Source organism: Cervus canadensis, chromosome 1 (genome assembly GCF_019320065.1).
Source record: "Cervus canadensis isolate Bull #8, Minnesota chromosome 1, ASM1932006v1, whole genome shotgun sequence".
NCBI classification, from domain to species: Eukaryota; Metazoa; Chordata; class Mammalia; order Artiodactyla; family Cervidae; genus Cervus; species Cervus canadensis.
The window spans coordinates 67,421,377-67,446,949 of record NC_057386.1 but is presented as its reverse complement, the minus strand read 5'-3'; the positions used below and the strand labels follow the sequence as shown (position 1 = coordinate 67,446,949).

General features: G+C 37.8%; 1 protein-coding gene across 1 annotated transcript in view; it reads right to left on the bottom strand.

The window, feature by feature from the left end:
* Positions 1–25,573, bottom strand: part of IQCM (IQ motif containing M) — a 308,548-nt gene that overhangs the window by 132,640 nt on the left and 150,335 nt on the right. The window contains exons 11-12 of the mRNA XM_043463691.1: positions 18,437–18,635; positions 8,478–8,622 (exon numbers count right to left, since the gene is read on the bottom strand). Coding sequence (XP_043319626.1) covers positions 8,478–8,622; positions 18,437–18,635 — 344 coding nt within the window. The remainder of the gene's footprint in view (positions 1–8,477; positions 8,623–18,436; positions 18,636–25,573) is intronic.

Genomic DNA, 25,573 nt, shown 5'->3' with positions numbered 1-25,573 from the left:
ATCAAGTATTTAGCGTTATATCTAAAAAGGCACCACATCCAAGATCAACTATGTTTTCTCCTATTCCAGGAGTCATGTATAGATGTGAGAGTCAGACCATAAAGAAGGTTGAGCGCCAAAGAATTGATGCTTTCGAACTGTGGTGCTGGAGAAGACTCTTGAGAGTCCCTTGGGCAACATTCAGAAAACTAAGATCATGGCATCTGGTCCCATCACTTCACGGCAAATAGATGAGGAAATAGTAGAAACAGTGGCTGACTTTGTTTCTCTGGGCTCCAAAATCACTGCAGATACTGACTGCAGCCATGAAATTAAAAGACGCTTATTCCTTGGAAGGAAAGTTATGACCAACCTAAGTGAAAGTGAAAGTGAAGTCGTTCAGTCGTGTCTGACTCTTTGTGACCCCACCGACACCAGGCTCCTCTATCCATGCGATTTTCTAGGCAAGAAAACCATTTCCTTCTCTGGGGAATATTCCCAACCCAGGGATCGAACCCAGGTCTCCTGCAATGTAGACAGATGCTTTACCGTCTGAGCCACCAGGGAAGTCCTGACCAACCTAGACAGCATATTAAAAAGCAGAGACATTACTTTGTCAACAAAGGTCTGTCTAGTCAAGGCTATGGTTTTTCCAGTAGTCATATATGGATGTGAGAGTTGGACTATAAAGAAAGCTGAACACCGAAAAATTGATGTTTTTGAACTGTGGTGTTGGAGAAGACTTTTGAGAGTCCCTTGGACTGCAAGGAGATCCAATCAGTCCATCCTAAAGGAAATCAGTCCTGGGTGTTCATTGGAAGGACTGGTGTTAAAGCTGAAACTCCAATACTTTGGCCACCTGATGCGAAGAGCTGACTCATTGGAAAAGACTCTGATGCTGGGAAAGACTGAGGGCAGGAGGAGAAGGGGACAACAGAGGATGAGATAGTTGGATGGCATCACTGACTCAATGGACATGGGTTTGGGTGGACTCCGGGAGTTGGTGATGGACAGGGAGGCCTGGCATGCTGCGGTTCACGGGGTCACAGACAGTCAGACACGACTGAGTGACTGAACTGAACTGGACAACAAAGAGATCAAACCAGTCAATCCTAAAGGAAATAAACCCTGAATATTCATTGGAAGGACTGATGCTGAAGCTGAAACTCCACTACTTTGGCCACCTGATATGAAGAGCCAACTCATTGGAAAAGACCCTGATGCTAGGAAAGATTGACAGCAGGAGGAGAAGGGGATGACAGAGGATGAGATGGTTGGATGGTATCACCAACTCAATGGACATGAATTTGAGCAAACTCTGGGAGATTGTGAAGGACGGGGAAGCCTGACATGCTGCAGTCCCTGGGGTTGCAAAGAGTCAGACATGACCGAGCAACTGAACAACAAGGTTTATAGTTTGCATTCTACACTTAGGTCTATGATCCGTTATGAGTTGATTTTTGTTAAGTGTATAAAGTCTGGGTTTAGATTTATTTTTCTAAGTGTAGATGCCCAATTATTCCAGCACCATTTGTTGAAAATACCATCTTTGCCCCATTGCATTGCCTTTGCTCTTTTGTCAAAGACTGGTTGACTGTATTCATAGGTGTCTGTTTCTAGGCTCTCTATTCTGTTCCATTGATCTGTGTATTCTTTTGCCAATTCTTTTTTCAAGTTACACTTGAAACTGTAGTTTTAAAGTCAACAAGAATCGGTCCAACAACTCTGTTCTTCTTCTTCAATATTGTGTTGGCTATTCTGGCCCTCGGACTCTCCACATAAACTTTATTCAATTATTTTGTTGGTATCCACAAAATAGCTTTTTGAGATTTTGAACGTGATTGTATCAAATCTATAGATCACATAAAGAAGAACTGACATCTTTATAATATTGAGTCTACCTATCCATTAACATGGTGTATATATCCATCTGTTTAGTTCTTTGCTTATGTTCATTAGAGTCATGTAGTTTTCCTCATAGAGATCTTATATATATTTTGTTTCATTTATATCTAGGTATTTCATGTTGGGGAGTACTAATATAAATGGTGGGTTTCCCAGGTGGCTCAGTAGTAAAGAATCCACTTGCCAATGCAGGAGATGAGGGCTCAATCCTTGGGTCAGGAAGAAACCCTGTACAGGGGAATGGCAACCAGTTTCCATAATCTTGCCTGGAAAATCCCATGATCAGAGAAGCCTGGCAGGTGATAGTCCATGGGGTCACAAAGAGTTGGGCACAGCATGCCCATGTGCAATATAAACGGTAATGTGTTTTTAATTTCAAAGTTCACTTGTTCATTATAGTATAAAGAAAAGCAATTAACTTTTGTACAGGAACTCTGAATCCTGCAACCTTGATATAAATGGCTTATTAGTTTCAGAAAGCTTTGTTAATTCTTTCAGATTTTCTATACAGACCATCATGTGATCTGTAAACAAATATAGTTTTATTTCTTTCTTCCCTATCTGTATGCCTCTATTTCCTTTTCTTGCATTACTGAATTAGCAAGAACTTCCAGAATGATGTTGAGAAGGATTGTTTAGAGAGGACATCACTGCCTTGTACCTAATCTTAGTGGTAAAATTTTGAGTTATTCACATTAAATATGATGTTACACATAGGTTTTTTTGTAGATAGTCTATCAAGATGAGAAATTTTCTCTTTATTTTCTGTTTACTGAGAGGCTTTTTTTTTAATGAATAGGTGTTTGATTTTGTCAAATGCTTTTTCTGCACATATTAATATGATCATGTGAATTTTCATTTTTAGCCTATTGATGTGATGGATTTTATTCACTGATTTTTAAATATTGAAACAGCCTTGCAAACCTGCATGAGCACCATTTGGTCATGGTGTATAATTCTTTTTATACTTTTTGGATATGATCTGATGCTATTTTATTGAATATTTTCACTTCAATATTCATAAGAGATACTGATTTGTAGTTTCCCTAAAATGTCTTTGCTTAGTTTTGGGGCTAGGGTAATGATAGCCACATAGATTAGGAAATATTTCCTCTGTTTCTGTACAACGGAAAAAGATAATAGAGAATCGGTATCATTTCTTCCTTAACCATCAGGCAGAATTCACCAGTGAACCCATCTGGGCCTTGTGCTTTGTTTCGATGGTTATTAATTTTAGATTCAATTTCATTAATAGATACAGGACTATTCAGAGTGCCTATTTCTTCTTGTGCGAGTTTACAAGATTTTTCTTTCCAAGGAATTGATTCATTTTATCTAGTTATTGAATTTGTAAGCATACAGTTATTCATAGTATTTTTTAATTGTCCTTTTAATGTCCCTGGAATCTGTAGCAATAGCCCCTTTTCATTTCTGATATTAGTAATTTGTGCCCTCTATTTTTTCTTCTTAGTCAGTCTGGCTGGGGCTTATCAATATTACTGATCTTTTCAAAAGACCAATGTTGGATTCACTGATTTTTCTCTATTGGTTTCCTATTTACAATTTCACTGATTTCTACTCTAATTCTTGTTATTTATTTTCTTCTGCTTATTTTAGATTTAATTTGCTCTTCTTTTTCAAGTTTCTTATAGTGGAAACTTAGACTATTGGTGCTAGTGATAAAGAATCAGCCTGCCAATGCAGGAGACACAAGAGACATGGGTTCGATCCCTGAGTCAGGAAGATCCACTGGAAGAAGAAATTTCAACCTGCTCAGTATTATTGCCTGGAAAACTCCATGGACAGAGGACCCTGGCAGGCTACAGTCCACTGGGCCACAAATAGTCAGACACAACTGAGCATACTATTCTTCCTTTCTAATATATGCATTCAATGCTATAAGTTTCTCTCTAAGCACTGCTTTTTCCGCATCACACAGATTTTGATAAGTAATATTTTCATTTAGTTTAGAATATCTTTACTTTTCCTTTAGATTTCTTCTTTTATCCAAGTGTTATTTAGAAATCTGTTGTTTAATCTCCACATATTCAGGGATTTTCCAGGTATCATTCTGTTGCTGATTTCCTACTCAATTTCACTGTGGTCTGACAGTGAACGTCATATTGTTTCCATTATTTAAAATTTGTTAAGATATATCTATGGCCCAGAATATGGTTCATCTGTATGCAGGTCAAGAAGCAACACTTAGAAATGGACATGGAACAATGGACTAGTTCCAAATTGGGAAAGGATTACGTCAAGGCTGTATATTGTCACCCTGCTTGTTTAGCTTACATGGAGAGCACATCATGAAAAATCCTGGGCTGGATGAAGCACAAGCTGAAATCAAGATTGTTGGGAGAAATATCAATAACATCAGATATGCAGATGACACCACCCTTATGGCAAAAAGAGAAGAGAACTAAAGAGCCTCTTGATGAAAGTGAAAGATGAGAGTGATAAAAGCTGGCTTAAAACTCCACATTCAAAAAATGAAGATCATGGCATCTGGTCCCATCACTTTATGCAAAACCGATGGGGAAACAATGGAAACAGTGAGAGACTTTATTTTTGGGGCCTCCAAAATCACTGCAGATGGTGACTGCAACCATGAAATTAAAAGACGCTTGCTCCTTGGAAGAAAAGATATGACCAACCTAGACAGCATATTAAAAAGCAGAGACAGTACTTTACCAACAAAGGTCTGTCTAGTCAAAGCTATGGTTTTTCCAGTAGTCATGTATAGATGTGAGAGTTGGACCATAAGGAAAGCTGAGTGCCGAAGAATTGATGCTTTTGAGCTGTGGTGTTGGAGAAGACTCTCGAGAGTCCCTTGGGCTGCAAGGAGATCAAACCAGTCAACAGCAAAGGAGATCAGTCCTGAATATTCATTGGAAGGATTGATGCTGAAGCTGAAGCTTCAATACTCTGGCCACCTAATTCGAAGAACTGTATCATTGGAAAAGACCCTGATGCTGGGAAAGATTGAAGGCAGGAGGAGAAGGGGATGACAGAGGATGAGATGGTGGGATGGCAACACTGACTCAATGGTCATGAGTTTGAGCAAGCTCTGGGAGTTGGTGATAGACAGGGAAGCCTGGCATGCTGCAATCCATGGGGTCGCAAAGAGTTGGACACAACCTAGTGATTGAACTGAATTGGTGAATGTCCCATTTGGCACCTTGAAAAAAAAGTTATTTTGATGTTGTTGAATGAAGTAGTTTAGAGATGTTAATTATATCCTGTTGTCTGATGCCATTATTGAGGTCAACTATGTCTTTATTACTCTGCTTGCTTGATATGTCTTTTTCTCACTGTGGAGCACTGAAGAGTCCAAATGTGACAGTGAATTCATCTATTTTTTCTTGTAATTATATCAGCTTTTACCTCACATAGTTTGATGCTATGCTGTTAGGCACATACACAATTACAATTGTTAATGTCTTCTTGGAGAATTGACCTTTCTATCATTATGTAATGCCTTTCTTCATCTTTGATAACTGTCCTTAATTTGCAGTCTGCTCTATCTAAAATTAATACAGCTACCCTGGCTTTCTTTTGATTGTTAGCATGGTGTATTTTTCTCCATCCATTTACTTTTAATCTACATATATCTTTATATTTAAAGTGGGTTTCTTGTAGATAGCATAACAGATAAGTTGTATTTTTGATCCACACTGACAATGTCTCTCTTTAATTAGTGGATTTAGATAATTTAACATTCAAAGTCACAATTGATATAGTTGAATTCATAGCTCTTATATCCAATAGTTTTTCTATTTATTGCCTTGTTCTTCTTTGTTCTTATTTTTATCTTCTGTCTTTTCTCTGCCTTTTGTAGTGTTGAGGATTTTATAAGATTTCTCTTTATCTCATTTCACAGAATATTGATTTTACTCCTTTTTTTTTTAACTCTTTTAAAGGGTTGCCCTCATCCACAATATTCATTAAACATATAAACAGTTAATCCAAGTCCACTTTCAAACAACACTAACCTACTACATGGGTATCACAAACATCTTACAATAACAAAATAACCCTAATTCCTTCCTCCCATCCTTTGTATAATTGCCATCATTCACTTCACTTATATATATGTATACATATATTAGCATATGAAATTATACCTAAGCTGTACATGTATATTATATTGTCAGCATTTTTTTAAATAACTGTCGTCTGTTAAAACACTTTGGAATAAGAAAAATGAATGTTTAATTTTACCTTCTTATTTCTTATACAGTGCTTTTGTTTTTGTAGTCTGAGTTTCTTACCTATATTATTTTCCTTCTCTCTAAAAAAAATTTTAAATGCTTTGTGCAAGGCAGATATGCCAGCAACAAATTCCATCAAGTTTTGCTTTTCTAAGAAAGTTCTTCATATTTTTTTAAGGATAATTTTGCAGGGCATGAAATTCTAGGTTGGTGGTTTCTTTCTCTCAATTATTTCATGCCATTCTTCTTGCTTGAATGGTTTTGGATAAGTCAAATGTAGTCTTTTTTTTTTTTTTTTTTTTTCTCCAGAGGCAAGATATTTTCTCTATCTAACTTCCTTCAGAATTTTTTCTTTATCTTTAACTTTGTAGTTTGGAGATAATATACCTCAATATAGTTTTTTGGAACTTATTGTTCTTGGTATTCTCTGGGCTTCTTCTGTGGTTTGGTTTCTAACATTAATTTAGGGAAATTTTCAGCCATTATTGTTATAAATATTTCTTCAGTTTCTCTTTCTTCTCCCTTTGGTATCTCCATATGTAACTCCTTCCCTAGTTGCCCCAGAATCCCTAGATACTTTATTCTGTTTTTTATTCAAGCCTTTTTTCTCTTTGCTTTTCAGTGTTCAAGGGTTCTAGTGATATAGTTTCTAGCACAGGGAAGCTCTCCTCAGCCATCTTTCCAAGAAGCCTATCAAAAGTGTTTTTCATTTCTGTTACAGTATTTTTTTTTAATTGTCATCATTTCTTTCCTGGGATTTCCATCTCTCTGCCTACATTGCTCATCTTGCATGCTATTTATTTTATCCATAATTAACATATTCATTGTACTTGTTTTAAATCCTCAGTCTAATAATTCCAACATCCCTGCCATGTCTGGTTCTGATGTTTGCTTTCTCTTTACAAATTATGTTTTTGCATTTTTGTATAGCTTGTAACTTTTTCTAGATAGCTAGACATGACTAGGGTATTTGGTAAAAGGAATCGCTATAAAAAGGCCATTGGTAATGTGGTGATAAGGTACTGGGGGAGGGGAAGTGTTCAAACAATTAGGTCTCAGTCTCTGATTGAGCCTATGTCTCTGGACTGTGAATTTCATGAATGTTTCCCTGTCTTTTTCTTCCCCCTTAGGTCGGACAGGATAGTCAGAGTGGATGAGAATTGGGTATTTCCCTTCCACAGCTTAATTAGGCTCTGATAATACCCAACAGGTTAGGTTCTGGTTAATTAGTTTCCCCTGAAGGCAGGCCTTATTAAGAAGAATGGAGGGCTCTGGCATATTTCAAAATGGTTCATTTTCTCATAATTATTCTGGGAATCTGATTGAGCTTCTGTAGGTGAATATCAGTACTGTGGAGGTGCCTTTATGACTGGATCCTCCTGGAATTTTAACTCAGTGTTGTCCGCATTGAGCCTGCAGCCATTTGTCAATTATAGTTCCTTTTTCTTACCCAACTGCCGGTTCCCACATCAGATTCTGCTCGTGAGTCTCTGCTCTAGTAACCTGGGACCGCCTGTATTTGCAAGCCTGTCTCTCCAGTTTGCCTGTATCCTCCTCCCCTTTCTTACAGGGCTCAGCTGAGTTGCGGATGTTTTAGTCTGTTCAGATTTTTTATTTGTTAAGATGGAGTGATGACCTCCAAGCCCCTTACATGCAAAAGCAAAAACCAGAAGTCTTCATTTATTTTTAAATCAAGAAACAAACTGTAATATTCATCCTAATTCTAAGCAGTACTAAATATAATAAAAATCAGGATCTCTGAAAATTAAAATAGAAATTGGAAAACTTGTCCGTTGCATGGAATTTCAACACCAAAAAGCAACATATAATGGATATCTGTTGTTTCATCTCCTCAGTGCCCGTGAGGAGCATGTGTATGTGTTCTGTTATAAATACATAATTTTCCTTTGGGGAACTCCTCCCTCCCTCCAGTGAATATAGCCCCTATGCAACACCCAATCAAATTTCTTTGTCCTACACCAAGGCAAGGTGTTGAAGATATAACTCAGACTAAACCAACCAGGAGTTCTCTCCCTAGAATTAAAATTTAAAGCTCAAGAATAAAAAGTCATAAAGTGATAGCATCTTTTGTATCCCCCCTAGAGGCAAATAAGAGATTTTGCCTTATTTTTTGCTCCCTAGATCTCTGGAGCTACTCTGGTTTATGCTCCATCTGAAATCTGATTCTTTAGCTATCTTTCTATTAAATTTCCTATTTTTTTTAAGCCTAATAAATTAATCCTCATATGTCACCTTAAAATGCAAATAGCTTGCAACAATAAAAATACTTGTGTTTTCTATGGGTAATTATATGTAAGTTTTTAATGGTTAAATTAATTCCAAACCTAAAATCAAATCAGAAAGGACAGCATCACTCACATTTTTTTCTGTCCATCCATTCCTCCAACTCTGTAAGGTTTATGATTTGTCTTGTCCTCCAAAGACCAAGTCGATATTTAACACGATAGATTTGTCTGCAGTACATATTTATAACTGTCCTCAAATCTGGTCCATGATACAAAGCCTATAAAATAGCAATATAAACAGTTGAACTCCTTATATATTTCTGCTATTTATACTGAATCTGATTATGTCCTATTCATTTCATCTATCTCACCCAGTTTCTTAGAGCATATATTTATATTTCTAAATAAGGTTAGCAAAGTACGTGCATCATAGAATGGTATAATCTCCCTAAAGTTCAGAGAACATCATTTTGAGTTGCTTTGGCATCACATACTTATGCTTGCCATAACATAGAAGTTTTAGTAATGAATAATTGCATAGAAGCTTCCTAGGTTGGTGTAGAGACTTCTATAATATGTAGCCCACTTAGCCAGAAAAAAATATATAAAAGTTTTATTAAGGCATTACTCTGTAATGTTGTATCCACTCTGGGTGCTCAAATCCTTGTATTTTCTTTCTTTCAGAAACTGTATATTTATGTGTTGTACCTATTTTTCACTGGATTTTTTTCAGGTTTTATCATAGGTACATACCTGTTCTATCAGCTTGTATTTTATTTGTGACTATATTTTTCTGTATGCACATTTCCTACATTCTACTCAAATAAACCTTTAAAAAAGTATAAAAATTCATCTATTTCATTTTTTTCTTAATAACCAGTTCCATCTTCTTTATCCACTCAATTATTTTTACATTTTCTATTTTCTAGCTCATTACTTTCTCTACTTATCTTTATTAATTCCTTTTTTAAGGTTTCTTTTCTCCTTCTTGACTTCTTGAATTAAAAACTTCATTCACCAATTTTCATTATATTTTTAGGAATCTACTTAAGTTCATGAAATTTCTTCTGAGTCTGCTTTCCTTTGACATGCTTTGCATACTATTACACAAGTAAAAACCCTAAAGCATAAAATCTTTAGCTTTCCCAACGTCCTATAGTTAGTAAATTACAGAACTGGTTCTAAATTCAAAACAAGGATACTTCACAGTCCACACTTTTAATCATATGCTATATTCCTCTTAATTTACTTGAATTTCATATTTTTTACCCATTCTGGAAATTCTTGTTCTATTTTTTTCCTAGTTTATTTATTATTACACTTATGATCGATTGTTCTTGCTCTTGTCATTTATTTTCTGTTTTGTGTGATTCTTTAAAGGTTGTTTTATTTTATTTTTCTTCACCTTTGTTTAGCTTTCTGGTTCTTCTCTGACATTTTTAGATACTATGTTTAAGCCTATATTTCTTAATTTGTCAAAATTTTCAATGAAATAATATTTCTTGATTTACCTGAACAAAAAATAAATTGGCATCATTTCACTACTTTCCTTTTCTCCTTCCACCTGAATTCCATCAGAATCGGGCAGATTCTAAATGTTTGCTAATGTCTTTCAACATTTAATTACATTTTCCAATGTGTAATTTTAATCTCCCTTTTGTTCAATAGAGCTTTGTCACTTTGTTGTTGTTGCTTTGTTTTGTTTTAAATAACAAATGGGTCACACTTTAGGAGCACTCCCCACCATGTGAATCTTAGTAGAAGGCAGGGCTCATGTCCTTTACCTGAAGCCACAAATCAGATGCTCACGACCTAAGCCTCCTCTGTTGCTAGGATGCAGACATGTGACAAAGCCTCATCCATTATCTACACACGCCTCAGGTTTTGACTAGAAATTAATAATGCTTTTAAAAGGGAAACAGTGGGAAATCTATTTCTGTGGAAGAGTAATCTTGGCACAATATCCATTTTCCAAAGGTGGCATTTGTGGAGGGAGTACAGGATTCAGCGGTTGCATCAGAATTTGTGCAGGATTTGACTGCAGTCCAGGGAGCTATCTAGGCTAGCCTTCATCATTCCTCTATGTTTCTGAGCTTACTTCTTCAGACCTCTGCCCAAAATTTTACTCAATACCTTCCTGATTAAATCTGTCAGTAGGTTCCTCTTGCTTATAATTAAAAATCAAGCACTGTTTTAATTGTATTCTTAGAATATAAACCAAAAGGTCCTTGCTTAGAGTGCTGCTTAGTTGAATGGTGACATTTGCTAAGGGAGAAGGAACGTTTGGGCAGTCACCAAACCCAAGCTGAGTGTTTTTTCCTCCAAATTTAATAAATACTCTTTTGTGGACACAACCCATCTCATGAAGAAACCCTTCTCAGATCTGAGGCATTCAGAAGGCTACCTAGGAGGTTTTCATGGTTAAGAAGTTGGGTCAGAGAAAATGGCAGGCATCCATCTGTGTGCTTCTTATTATAGCATGCCTCTCTGCCAGCCTTCTGTACAGAAATATGCCTTAGTTATGCTGCCATGTCATCTTAGTATGCAAATCTTCCACTATATTTCTAAATTTTTCTGAAGATAGAATTAACCAGAAAAATGTACAAATTGATACAACAGCAATATTTAAATAAAAGACAATGCAAATTACTTATTATAATTTTCCAATCCATGTTGACTTAAACTATAATGTATCATGCTTATCATACATCAGGATTAACATTTTTTTACAAATAAAAGTCTGCTTTGTATTTGATATGATCATGTCTTTTGTTTCTAAGTAATGAATTTATTTCTTGTTTGGTTAATTCCACTGCTATATGATACTTAGTGGTACTCAATTTCTTTGATTACTAGCAAGAGTAGCCTCTTTTCATGTTTATTCTACTGTGAAGCACTAGCTCATGTTTTCTACCCATTTTTGCCTAGGCCTTCATTCCTAGAAGCATTGGGAATCACTGACCTGACCCTCTTTATCACACTGTGTCTGAACTTTCTTGATCTAACGTGTTTCAGTTTTCTTCATACTTCTCTAGCTATTTCTTCATTGTTTGTGAAATCCTCACCTCTGGCTTCCCCTCTGAGCATTGGTCTTTCTCATTCTTATCTTTATATGCCTCTATCCTTACTTTATATACTCTCTGGACAATGACATCAATTCCAATGGCTCTAGACAGTATCACTAATAATGATTCTCAAATCTATGGATGAAGGCAGAGTACAGAAGGGTATCCTTGGTTGCAGAGCTGAATGAAGTTTTACATCATCTTACCCTTCCTCCATTGTGTTGAAAATAATTTATTCAAAAACATGAACCATGAATATTTCTAGACCTTGTGAACAGATTAGTGAAGAGAAAAAATTTCTGATAGAAGGGACGATAATCCAGTGAACAAATATGTATTACATAGTAGTAAGTAGTGCAAAGAACAACAGTGTTTTTAATAGAATAGGGAATGATCAGAGTGTTTTTTTAATAGGATAGTATTGGGCAGGGTTTTTGATAATGTCACAGTGAGCAGAGACATGAATGAAGTAAGAAAGCCATGCAGTCACCTGGAGAAAGAGCTTTCTCAGAGATAAAGTGATAATCATTGCCAGATTGAGCCACTTTAATGTGTGGCAGGGTTTGTATTCCTTAAGTTGTGTTAAGGTAGAAAAAGTTTTAGAAGTTCTCATGAATCCCAAATGCCTCCCTATGGCCCAGTCATCCTTCCGAGCTTTAGACTCCTGTACCCAATCGCTTCCCAGACGTCTCAAGGATGTTGCACAGCCACTTCAAGCTCAGTGTTGAAAAATGGACTCTACCTCCCTTCCTTTCCCTCCACCTCTCCTACTCACTCCTCCTAAGTTCTATATTTCACAACCATCCATCATGTTGCTCAAGACAAAAGCCTCAGAACCATTATTGACTCCTCCCACTTCCTCATCTCCAAAGCCAATCACTTTCAATATCCTATCTCCTGTCCATTTCTCCAACCTTACCCCAAATCAACACCAACATTATCATTACTGAATAAGCATCCTAGTGGTTTTTTCTCTAATTTTGTCATCCTCTTTACTCAATTCATTGTCCAGAGTCAGTAATTTTTCTAAAATAGCAAATCTCTTCATGTCACTCACCTCCTCTAAAGTCATCCATTCTGATACACTAAGTATAAACTCCTTAGCATGGTTTTGAAGAACATTGTTCATCTGCTCCTACCTTCATGTTCCTCTATTGCCACTGTCCTCCTAACTAGGCCCCCAAATATTCTGTCTCACCTAAGGCCACTGAGATTTTCTTTCCCTGGGCCTGCAACTCTCTCAACTTCCCAGTCTACACAGACAAAACACACTTTGCAGACAAAACACAATCATCCTCCAGATCTCAGTTTCATGGGACTACTCCCATACCAGACAGAGGCCTTTGGGTTAAATGGTCTTTCTAAGTTCTCACTATTAAATACCTGAGACTTCCTCCATTTCTGTCTGGTCTATTTGTTCTATGCACCAGGCAAGAAATCAGATCCAGTAAATAGCAACTATGATCAATTTTTTTTTAAGTATTTGAGAATATATTAATATAGTTCTCCATGTTTGTACATGCGTGCTTGGTCACTCAGTCATGTCCAGCTCTTTGCGACCCTTTGAACTGTAGCCTACCAGGCCCCTTTCTCTGTGGAATTTTTCAGGCAAGGATATTGGAGTGGGTGGCCAATTTTTCCTCCAGGGGATCCTCCCGACCCAGGGATCTAATCCTTGTCCCCTGCATCGTCTGCACTGCAGATGGATTATTTACCACTGTACCACCTAGGAAGACTGGAAATAAATAATGCTGATAGTTAAACGCAGCAATCTCTGTGGTCTCCTTATGGCTGATATAATAAAATGCCACTTCATTATTTCTAAATAAACCCAACCTGGAGTATTTCACAGAAAAGACAGAAATTGTACCGTCTCTTGAGGTACCTTAAAGTGACATTCTAGCAGACACTGTCAACAGTCATAAGCTCTGGAGTGCCGGCTAAACAATATGACTGTGGAAGCTTCCCAGTGGAGGGATTGCCGCAGTCCTGACAATCATCCAGGGATACGCTGTGTGGCCTCTAGACCAGAAAGTCTATCAAGAATACCCCCAACAGCAACCCTGCACACAGGCTCAGTCCTGGAACCAGACTGTGTATGCATTACAGGCCTGCCACACAAGCATTTCAACAGTGAGCAAGACAGCATTCACTATGTCACAGAGCAGCCACCCAACATACAAAGCAGCACACCAACGGTGGGAGAAAGAAGAAAGTCAGTGGTCGTAACAAAGTTTATAACCAGATCGAAGTCAACAGTCCAGTTTATAATTCTTGGGATCCTTGAAAAGGGCTTCTCGCTCTTTTCATTTCAAATTTTACCTCCATATAGAAATTAAAATTTTTCTTTGTCAATCTCTCCTTTTCTTTATCATCTTGGGCCCATTCCTGCTAAGTTTTCTAGACATATTTTTGTCCCATATGCTATGGATGATGCTACAACTCTCTCCAACATCAGGAACTGCTATAATTAAGTTAAATTATGATATAACTGAGCTTTCCTGGTAGCTCAGCTGGTAAAGAATCTGCCTGCAATGCAGGAGATGCTGGTTCTATGCCTGGATCAGGAAGATTCCCTGGAGAATGGATAGGCTACCCACTCCAGTATTCTTAGGCTTCCTGGTGGCTCAGCTGAGAAAGAATTTGCTTCCAATGTGGGAGACCTGGGTTCCATCCCTGGGTTGGGAAGATCCCCTGGAGAAGGGAATGGCAATTTACGCCAGTATTCTGGCCTGGAGAATTCCACAGACTGTATAGTCCATGGGGTCACAAAGAGTAGGACATGAATTACATTATCATATGTATAATGTCATGCATATGACATGCTATATTTACTTATATATGTTTAATATACATGTTATATGTGTGTGTGTGTGTGTATATATATATATATACATACATATGAATCTCTGGTGCCCTGACAAACTTCTATAACTATATTTTGTTGTATTAATTCATCCATTCAAAAAGTCATTTGTTGAGTACCTGTCACACACTAAGCACTGTTCTAGGTATTGAACACAGAAGTAAACATGACAGAAAACAACATAAATAAACATACACAAACAAGTAAACATATATACATATATGTTATACATGCAAACAAGTAAATAAACATGCAAAACATCAAATAAGTGAATATAGTTAAAATGAGAGAGACTATATGTGTCAAAACAATATGTGGTGTTATAAATAAAAAAGTGTCTACTCCCAAACAGGTCATATAGACTGTATTATCCATGACAGACATGTAAACAAAAGGTCAAAATGTAGAATGATCAGCACAATAATGACCGGAAATGGAGAAATCAGCTCTGCCTGATGGACCAGAGAGGGCGTCTCAGTTCAGTTCAGTTCAGTCGTTCAGTCATGTCTGACTCTTTGCAACCCCATGGCCTGCAGTACACCAGGCTTCCCTGTCCATCACCAACTCCTCGAGCTCACTCAGACTCATGTCCATTGAGTCAGTGATGCCATCCAATCATCTCATCCTTCTCCTCCCACTTTCAATCATTCCCAGCATCAGGGTCTTTTCCAATGAGTCCAATGAGTCAGTTCTTTGCATCAGGTGGCAAAAGTATTGGCGCTTCAGCTTCAGCATCAATCCTCCCAGTGAATATTCAGGATTGATTTCCTTTAGGATGGACTGGTTGGATCTCCTTGCAGTCCAAGGGACTCTCAGAGTTTTCTCCAGTGCCACAGTTCAAAAGCATCAATTCTTCTGCACTCAGCTTTCTTTATAGTCCAACTCTCACATCCATACATTACTACTGGAATAACCATAGCTTTGACTAGACAGACCTTGTTGGCAAAGTAATGTCTCTGCTTTTTAATATGCTGTCTATATTGGTCATAGCTTTTCTTCTAGATGTGGACATTTAAGTTCTTAAAGAAAGAATTAGAGTTTATGAGAAAATTAGGGAGGAAGAGTAATCCAGTCTGAACGGTCAGCATTAACACATAAGATAATAGTAATGAAACAGGGAATGAAACGACTTGGACTTTGCTAGGGCACAGGGTATTAATGAGAAAGTGTCATGTGATGAGCCTGGACAGCGGGAAAAGGCCAGACCAGGGAGCTCAGATGTGCTGTATACTAGAGAATTCATTCATCTGATAAGCAATATGGAGTCATCAAAAGACTCTAAGGAATAGGATAAGGTCATCAGAGTGGAATTTCCACCATTGCACATGACAGATTAGATGGGCGTAGGTCTACAGGCAGGGAGACCAATTAAGAGACTACTGCAGTTCTCCATGCGAGGGGGTGATGGATAGGAGCTCTGGCAAGAGCCCCGAGAGGAAGAGCCGCATAAGAAATATTAAGGAAGCGGTGACCAACTGAACATGGGGGTGAGCAAGCTGAAGGAGACTAAGCAAACTCCAGGTATATAGCTTGCACCGTGGGTATTGGGAGAGTTCACCAAAGGAAGCACTCTGTGGAATGAGAAAATGAGTTCATTTAAGGCTCTGTGGAGTCTGAGCTAACTATGGACCTTGCAAACAAGCAATTAAATGCCTCAATCTGGAGCTAGAGAGACCAGTCTGGGATACGGCTTTAGATTAGATTAGGGAGCAATTAGCCACAAAGTAGGTCGATGATATAATATGTAGAATAACATGGGCTTTGGGGTCAGACAAAAGTTTGAATTCTAGCTCAGTCACTTACCAGCAGTACAACTGTGGTCAAATGACTTAATTTCTCTGAGCATGAGTTTCTTCACATATAAAATAATATAGCAGCTATTTCACAGAATGAGTGAAAGATTAGCTATATGGAATGTTTTATTTCAGAATTTTACATGCTTTATCCTTATATACTTATCAGAACTACAAATGTGTGTTATGTGTGTATATTTGCTCAAACTCCATAAGATAATGAAGAGCAGAGAGCTGTTGTGCTACAGTCCGCGGGGTCACAAAGAGTCAGACACAACTTAGCAGCTAAACAATAAAATGTACTATTAATGCATGCATACATATACATACAGAGACAGGCAAATGGATTATGTTCTAACAGCATCTCTATGTTCTCAGAGAAATGTATTCAGGATGTACAGTGCAAGGCCATTTAAAAGGGCTCCTCCCAGAAAATCAAGTAATTCAGGTGGGCACTCCTGACCTATTCTTCCGTTTCTAGCTGGTTTTCTAAATTTTTTTATTGGCAGACTTCAGGTGAGAATATGTTTGAATTTCTCTCAAAGGTTCACCGAAATCTGTCCATTCGGATTCTCCTGCATTTGCCCAGCCAAAATAGGTCCTTATGATTTATTTTGAATGTCAGGACTGCTGTTTATAAATGTTGTTAGGTGGATATGTGTGGTTTCTTTTTAAGGTAAAGGTTTATGCTCTGCAAGAGTACCCAGGAGTAAGAGAAGTGGAAAGTTGCTTTAAACAGAAAATTAGCCTATAGCATAGGAGAAACAAAACCAGTGCAAAGATAGGTGCTCTGAGCCTTAGAGTAAAAGTTGTCCCAGGACTGTTGGGTTAAGGATAAGCCAGGCATTTGTTCACAGTCTCCAGCTTGACACAATCTGCAACTGTCACAAGAGAAGATTATTCATAACAATTTTTTTAACCAAAGAACTTTATTTTGGAAAAATCATAGGTATATTGACCAAGTTACTGTTCAAAAGTCTGTTAATTGAATGTAAATGTACACTGATGAATGAATGGATAAAGAAGATAAGGTATATACATAATGTATGTGCTCAGACGCTCAGTCTTATCTGACTCTTTTCAACCCCATGGACTATAGCCAGCCAGGCTCCTCTGTCCATGTGATTTTCCAGGCAAGAATACTGGAATGGGTTGCCATTTATTCCTCCAGGGCATTTTCCTGACCCAGGGATTGAACCCATGTCTCCTGTCTCTCCTGCATTGGCAGGCAGACACTTTACCACTGAGCCACGTGGGAAGCCCCATATATACAGTGTTTTATATTATATATATATAAAGCATATATAATATAGATTTATGTTCATGTATTATAAACTATAATTATACAATCATATATTTATATATAATTATACATAATCATATATGTATAATTACATGAATGTATACATAATTATACATTATGTTTATATAATATATACTATATTATACATATTAAGCGTATATAATATATATTATATATAATGAGATATTAGTGAAAAAAAGAATGAAATCTTGTCATTTCTGACAACCTACGTGATATCAGGATGGAACTAGGGGACATTTTTTTCCTTTTTTTTTTTTACTTAGAGCATATTATGTTATGTGAAATAAGTCAGACAGAAAAAGAAAAATACTGCATGATTTCACTAATGAACAAATAGAACAGAAACAAAGTCATATACACAAACAGGTTTTTGCCACAGGAGAGGGGATCCAAGGGAGAAGACAAACAGATAACAGAGATTAAGAGGTATAAACTTAAAATTGTATATTATAAGAGTCATGGGTATGAAATGTACAGTACGGGGAATAAACTCAATAATTACATGATACCTTTGTATGGTGACAAATGATAACTAGACTTGTGGTGATCAGTTTGAAATGTATAGAAGAATCAAATCCTCTGTTGTGTAATAGGAATTAACGTAGTGTTATAGGCCAATTACACTTCAAAAACAAATAAAAAGGCAAATAAACAAACTCATAGTAAAAGACATCAGATTTGTGGTTACCAGAGGCAGGAGGCAGGGGAAGGGGAAATCAGCTGTTGTACAAACTTCCAGTTATAAGACAGATGAGTACTAGGGATGTAATGCACGACAGGATAAATATATGAAAGTAAAGAGAGGAGAACCTAAGAGCTCTCATCATGAGCAAAAGTTTTTTCTATTTCTTAATTTTGTATCTATATAAGAGGTGATGAATGTTCATTAAACTCATTGTGGTAAATCATTTTATGATGCATGACAGCTGAATCATTATTCTGTATACTTTAAACTACGACAGTGCTACATGTCAGTTATATCTCAGTAAAACTGGGAGAACAAAGAATTTTTAAACACATTATAATATTCAATATAAGCTTTACCTTTATCATTATTCTTTGGAATCTTTTGCGTTCGAGCCACCCTCTGACAAATGCCTGCATGACGGTGACCATTTTAATTATGTTTTTGGTTATTGCAAATTTTTTTCTTCCCCGGAACACTTGGAAGATCTCTATGTGTGGTCCAATTCTTTTAACTTTATTGTCAATTTTATCACTTTTACTAAGAATGGATTTGGGGCTAAAAATAAAATATAAAATTTCTTATTATAGTTAATAAGAAAAACAAACTTCTAAAAAGTCTTAAATTCAATTTCATAATGAATATAATGAAATAGAAAATACACTGTAATTAGCACATATAATTCATGTATATATATGTGTGTGTGTGCATATATATATATATATGTATATGTATATGTATGTATCATCTGAACATTCCAATAGGGTTTTCCAAAAAAGGTTGAATATGTCAAAATCAATATAACATGCATAAATTGACCTTCTGAAGAAATGAAACCTAAAAGAAAGTAAATCTGTCAAAGCTTATCCACAAGTATTCAAAAGAGAGATACAGTATCTAAGGAACAAAATATTTTCATATGACAAGGCACATTAGTAAAAATAACTTTCCTGTCCCAGAAGCTATTTTAAACTAAAGACTGCAGCAAAATTATTCAGCACTGATACTCTGCTTACCAAACTCCTCTGAAAAGTAATTTTATTTTCCGAATGCTCTCAATTGAGAGGCAGGGTATGTATTGACAGAGCCATGGACCACAGGATCACAGACGTGAGTGATCATACTAGAAAATATGACAAGCCTTGCAACACTGATATGGATGGCCCTTGCAGCTATGATGACCACGTGAGAAGACTTTCTGCATGAACAGTCTGTGACCTTGGTAATCTTCTGTCTGCTTTTTCCCCTTGTATATCTTTTGTATTTTTTACATGGTAGTCAGGTTTTTCAAAGTCTTCCAAAGTTCAAAATGTAGTTTCCTTGCAAATTTTTAGCATACAAACATCTTTTTCTCCTCTTAATTGCTTTTGCTTCTGCATCTTTCACAGCTGGAGTTCCAATGAGATAGCCAGGTCATTTCACACACCAGACCTGAGTCTTGCCCTACAAAGTGCACTGTGTATAGACTTCTAAATCCCAGACCCAACTTTCTTGATTCCTGGAGTGAATATCATTGACTGTTTCTACAATTTTCTTCTCCGGATCTGTTTTGATATTTGCATTAAGCTGGTTCTTATAGACTCCTGTTCTAGTTTGCACATAATCATTATTTTTCTTCCCCTGGTGACTAAAATGTTGGAAGTCTGATTTTGATTATTGAATCCAGCCATCTAGTCTCTGTTGGGTGGTAGATGGTAGATAACAGGGGATCTTTTTTCCATTTGTTTCTTCTACTAGTTTGTCTTGAAACTTGTGGTATCTTCTAATATGCCTTGCACTATCAGTATACCTAAAATCAAGTTTTCCCTGTGACTCAGCAGTAAAGAATCTACCTGTAATGCAGGAGACGCATTCCTGGATCAGAAAGATCCCCTGGAGAAGGAAATGGCAACCCACTCCACTATTTTTGCCTGGAGAACCCCATGGACAGAGGAGCCTGGCAGGCTATAGTCCATGGGGTCAAAAAGAATCAGACATAACTTAGCAACTAAACAACTGCGACAAAACCTAAAATCATTTGAGATACTTTTGTACCCACTAGATTGGAGATCCGCTCCAGATCAGGAAATTCATAACAAGTATTCCTTGGACATCCTTTTTGACTCTTGGACCTTCCTATACCCAAGTAGCCACTACTGACCAGTGAGATTTGCTCAAGCACAGAAAACTGTCCTCTGGATTTACTTTTGATCTAAAGCTAAAGGCATAGAACTGAGGCTAGCATTTCTCTCTGTTTGTGTATACAAATAAACATTGTCCCATCTTTGCAAAAGAAAGGAAGTTAGCCTTGTATGATGTTCGTGTAACAGTAGTTCTTTTGTATCTTTGGTTAGTTCTTTCACTATCTCGCTTGAGAAAACTTCCGTAGATTGAGTCAAAAATATAACATGTTGTGCTGGAGAGAAATATTTAAATAGACAAAGCTACCAGAAAAGGCATAGAAAATAAAGCAAAGTTTTCTTTTTGGTTGTTTAAATTAAGATTGATTTTGAATAGCTCACAAAAGAGGGAGCTCTGCCTTCTAAGAGTATTTTTGCTCTGTTATATCAATTTTTATGAACAGGCCTCCATGTACGAGGTAAACTGGGAATGCAAATAAAATAGAAATGGTTACTTCTGACTTGTTCGGAGTTTTAAGACCTACTGTGAAATCAAAAGGATTTTGAGTTCATGACTTTTTTTCCTTTTTCTCAGAAGAAATAAGAGAAGTCTTCTAGAAACACATAAATGAGCCAACTATGGTCAAACTTATATGTTCTAACAATAATGTATAAATAAATCTTAAAGGGACATATACACCTGACCATAAGGTGATGTGTGATGTGTATTGTTAAAGTACCAGCAGTGGTCACTGGAGCTCTGCTATTCTCCTAAGTTGCCTTGAATGGCACAGAATTCTTTGTCACGTACTGAAAACTGTCTGTGGTGCGGAAGTGTTAGGGGAAGCACACTGATTGAAACCGCCCACCCTGGCCAGGCACCATCGTAACCATTTGCATGAGCTGTTTTACAACAGGAGGTCCTGGTAAGGAACACAGAACTAATAAGCCTCCACCAACCGGAAGAGCTCGTCAAAGGTCAAAAGGAGACACCACGTGTCCGACCACCTCCCAGAATCCTTCTCTCTGGCGTCCATCTTGGCTGAACAAGGCGTGCACCATCAGCAAGGACTCTGAGTCAGAGTGATTGGCTAAGGACAACCCAGAAACTAATCCTATCACCATAAAACCCGAGACTGTGAGCCACAGTCTCTGTGGCAGAGCTGTTCTCCTGGGTTCCCTCACCCTCCTGCTCTCTGCCCGAGCGCCCTTTCCCGATAAAATCTCTTGCTTTGTCAGCACATGTGTCTCCTCAGACAATTCATTTCCAAGTGTTAGACAAGAGCCCAGTTTCGGGCCCTGGAAGGGGTCCCCCTTCCTGCAACAGAAGGGGGTTTGGGAGAGGGAGGGGGAGAATTGAAGTTAGTTATTTTGGTTAAAGGCTATAGTTAGCATGAATGATTAGAATGAGTGAGTAAAAGCTATAGTTAACATAAGTGATTAGAATGACATTAATTAAAAGAACAAGGAAATGCAAAAATGTTTACAAAATGATGGATATGTTTTGTCTGCTTTTTAATCAATTGAAAAAGAAAAGGATTTATCTTAGGCCCTAGCCATATGGACTTTGATAACAACACATCTCTAAACAATTGGAATGTTAAAATAAAGAGAAATTTGAAGCCGAAGAATAATTTATAGAAGACTTGATGGAAAGTGAGTTATATTTACAAATAATGGGTTTGAAAAGAAGCTATGAAATATACCAAATTTTGATGGTAGTTAGGTCAATTTGGATAAGCTTAATCCTCAAATAGAGAAATGCTTGTGAATCCTTGACTATGAAATGTTGCATAGTTGGTACACAAAAAAGTAAAATCGGAATTTGATTTCCTTTCTGTTACACTGTAAAAACTGATTTTTGAATAACAGCCTGCTCCTAATAGGAGAGAGGGAAAATCATTCAGGGCCTTTATTACAGTTTTCCTAGGAAGCAAAAATTCCTTACATCACAAAAACTATTTCTCATAAATACTTATACATTTTTTCTCTTCTTTGTGATCTACTTCTTACAAAATCTCGTATTCCTAATATTTAATGTGATTTGTGACTATGTTACTTTTTTTTTTTCACTCTAAGGGCACCGATGACTTTTGTTGATACTTTGCAGCCTCTCAAAATTCTTTGCAATTCAAATTCAAATCCCATTTTTAGAAACAAAAGCCTGCTGGTTCCAAACTCAAAATTCTTAAAGATCCAAATGTTTTAAATATGGCCTGAATAACCATAATTTTTGGCCATTTAGAGCCTGCCTGCTTTGCATTTCCTGTAAAACTATAACCAACATTTACTAGCCAAAGATAAGACAAACTCTGAGGCTGTGAAAGACTTCAAGCCACTGCTGCCCATCAGAGTTCACTGACCCAGAGACTCCCCTCTTGCTGTGAGTGAAATCACCAGACAGGAAAGCTCCCCCTCCTCCACTCCCACAGGAGGGCCCTTACTCCCTTCCCCTTCTGAATGGTGACTCTCTGCCATGGTCTCTAGGTCTTCCGCTGTGAGGGGCCTCCTCTCCAACAGCTGTCCACATGAGCCAAATAAAATGTGTTATGTGCCATTGTCACCCAGGACCATATCTTTTCCTTGATTATTCCCAGGATCCTTGAACTCATTATAATGTCCACAATTTTACTTAACTCAGCACTACGATATTGAAAGTTGTCCAATTTATCCAAATCCAAACCATGAAAAGATACCAAAGAAAAATCTCCTTAAGTTAAATATATAACTGTTGCAGGAAGGGGGACCCCTTCCAGGGCCCGAAACTGGGCTCTTGTCTAACACTCGGAAATGAATTGTCCAAGGAGACACATGCTGACAAAGCAAGAGATTTTATTGGGAAAGGGCACCCGGGTGGAGAGCAGTAGGTAAGGGAACCCAGGAGAACTGCTCTCCCGCGTGGCTCGCAGTCTTGGGTTTTATGGTGATGGGATTAGTTTCCGGGTGGTCTTTGGCCAATCATTCTAATTCAGAGTCTTTCCTGGTGGCGCACGCATCGCTCAACCAAGATGGATGCTAGCAAGAGGGATTCTGGGAAGTGGACGGACAGGTAGTGTCTCCTCTCGATCTTTCCCGATCTTTCCCGAACTCTTCCGGCTGGTGGTGGCCTATTAGTTCTGTATTCCTTATCAGGATCTCCTGCCATAAAACAACTCATGCAAATGGTTACTATGGTGCCTGGCCAGGGTGGGCGGTTTCAATCAGTGTGCTTCCCCTAACATAACAATTAAAATATGATTAATATAAATATATTAGGAGCACACGTGGTAAACTGATTGCATTGATGGCTAATTAATGCCCCCTTAGGTCCCTGTTTTTGCAATGTGATTTTACAGCCCCACCAGTCAGGTGGGGAATCAAGTTACCCACCCAAGAATCTAGGTTAGCCCTGTGAATTGCTTTGACCAAAAGAATTCAATGGAAGTGATGCTATGCCAGTTCTTAGCATGTGCCCCAGAGGCCTTACACAGTTCCATTCTCCTGGAACTCTTCATCTACATGACAACAAGCCAACAAGCCTCTAAAGAATGAGAGAGCATGTGAGAACAGACAAGAGGAACCCATTTGAGTGATCCCCGATGATATCAGCTGAGTACGGACCAGATCATCAGAACCGCCTCATGAGAAATAACAGTTGCGGTTTTCAATTACTACATTCTGTGATGTTACTGTAGCAATGAATCACTGATGCACATACTCACGTTTATACACACAGGTTAATACAGTAACTGTCAAATTGATTTTTTTTTTAAGATTTTATTTCAGAGGTAAATTATCTCTGTCAAGTACTGATACTCATGACAAAGATTTTATGGGTTGACTTAAAAAAAAAAAAAAAACTTGAGGTTTGCCAGTGTGAATAGTATGTTCTTATTTTAAGATGTATGCATGTGTGTGTTAGGGAAATAAAATAGAAGCAGTCTTGTTCAGGCTTCAGAGACAAAGGAGCAGAGCAGGCCTCTCACCTTGCTTCTGACCCACCTAGACTGCCCAGACTACTGCTGTGGGTGTCAGCCACAACTTCCCTGAGTGTTGTAAGAGAAACACAATAGATAGATAGGAAGCAGATCTTGGAATCTGTTAAGTCCCTAGAGTAGGTCTGGCCAACCACTCCCTGGACTTAGCAACATTCCAAGATCTGCAAAACAAAGCAAACAGCATTGTAAAAAAATAACATAATAGCAGAGCTGCCAGTTTTGTTTTTTTTTTGCTCCTAAACTAATAATTGGTTTGTGGCCTGGGGATTATAAGTGAGGCCAAGAAACAGCAGTCCAAAGACTCACCCACGGAGTTGACACTGCCTGGGACCTTTTCCCAATTGGAACTCTGGACTGCTGTCATACAGAACGTCCCAGCGCTAAGTCTGGAGGTCTGCAAATCCAATATGGTGATATATATACTATTGCTCTCCTCTGCTGCTTCTATTTCTTGTTTTCTTTTAAGGTTAGAATATTGAAAGTAGACTAAATAGTTCTCTAATAAATATTTGTATTGTTTACTTGAATATAATGAGTGGCTTATTTTGTTAACAAATCCTCTGAACCTGAGAAGAAAGTGAAAACTTTCAACAAAACCGCATGCTTAGTCACTTCAGTCAGACTCCTTGTGACCTCAGGGACTATAGTCAGCCAGGCTCCTCTGTCCATGGGATTCTTCAGGCAAGTATCCTGGGGTGGGTTTCTGGGCCCTCCTGCAAGGGATCTTCCCAACCCAGGGATAAAACCCGTGTCTCTTACATCTCCTGCGTTGCTAGGTGGGTTCTTTACCACTAAGGCCACCTTTAGTGAAGGTCATTCAGTCGTGTCCAACTCTTTGTGACCCCATGAACTATACAGTCCATGGAATTCTCTAGGCCAGAATACTGGAGTGGGTAGCCTTTCCCTTCTTCCCAACCCAGGGATTGAACTCAGGTCTCCTGCATTGGGGCATATTCTTTACCAGCTGAGCCACAAGGGAAGCCCAAGAATATTGGAATGGGTAGCCTATGCTTTCTCCAGTAGATCTTCCTGACCCAGGAACTGAACCAGGGTTTCCTGCATTACAGGCAGATTCTTTACCAACTGAGCTATCAATGAAGTGGCCACCTGGGAAACCCTGTTTCAAGGTGGTCAGTGACTAAATCCTTATGCAATGAATACGTATGTCTTCAACAGAGGATCCACTTCTCTCCACTCTGATATTTCTGCTTATTATATCAAATACACACTAAACAAATGTTATTCCACTCAGACAACTTCAACAGGTGGCTTTGACCTTTCTCTCACTCCTGTCCAAAGTCCCTAACATGACTTATATGGGACGTATGTCCCCCGAAAGAAACATCAAAAGAATGATAGCCTTACAAAGAATATATTTTCTTAACAATATAGTAGAAGGAGAAGACTTAGAGTACAAGCT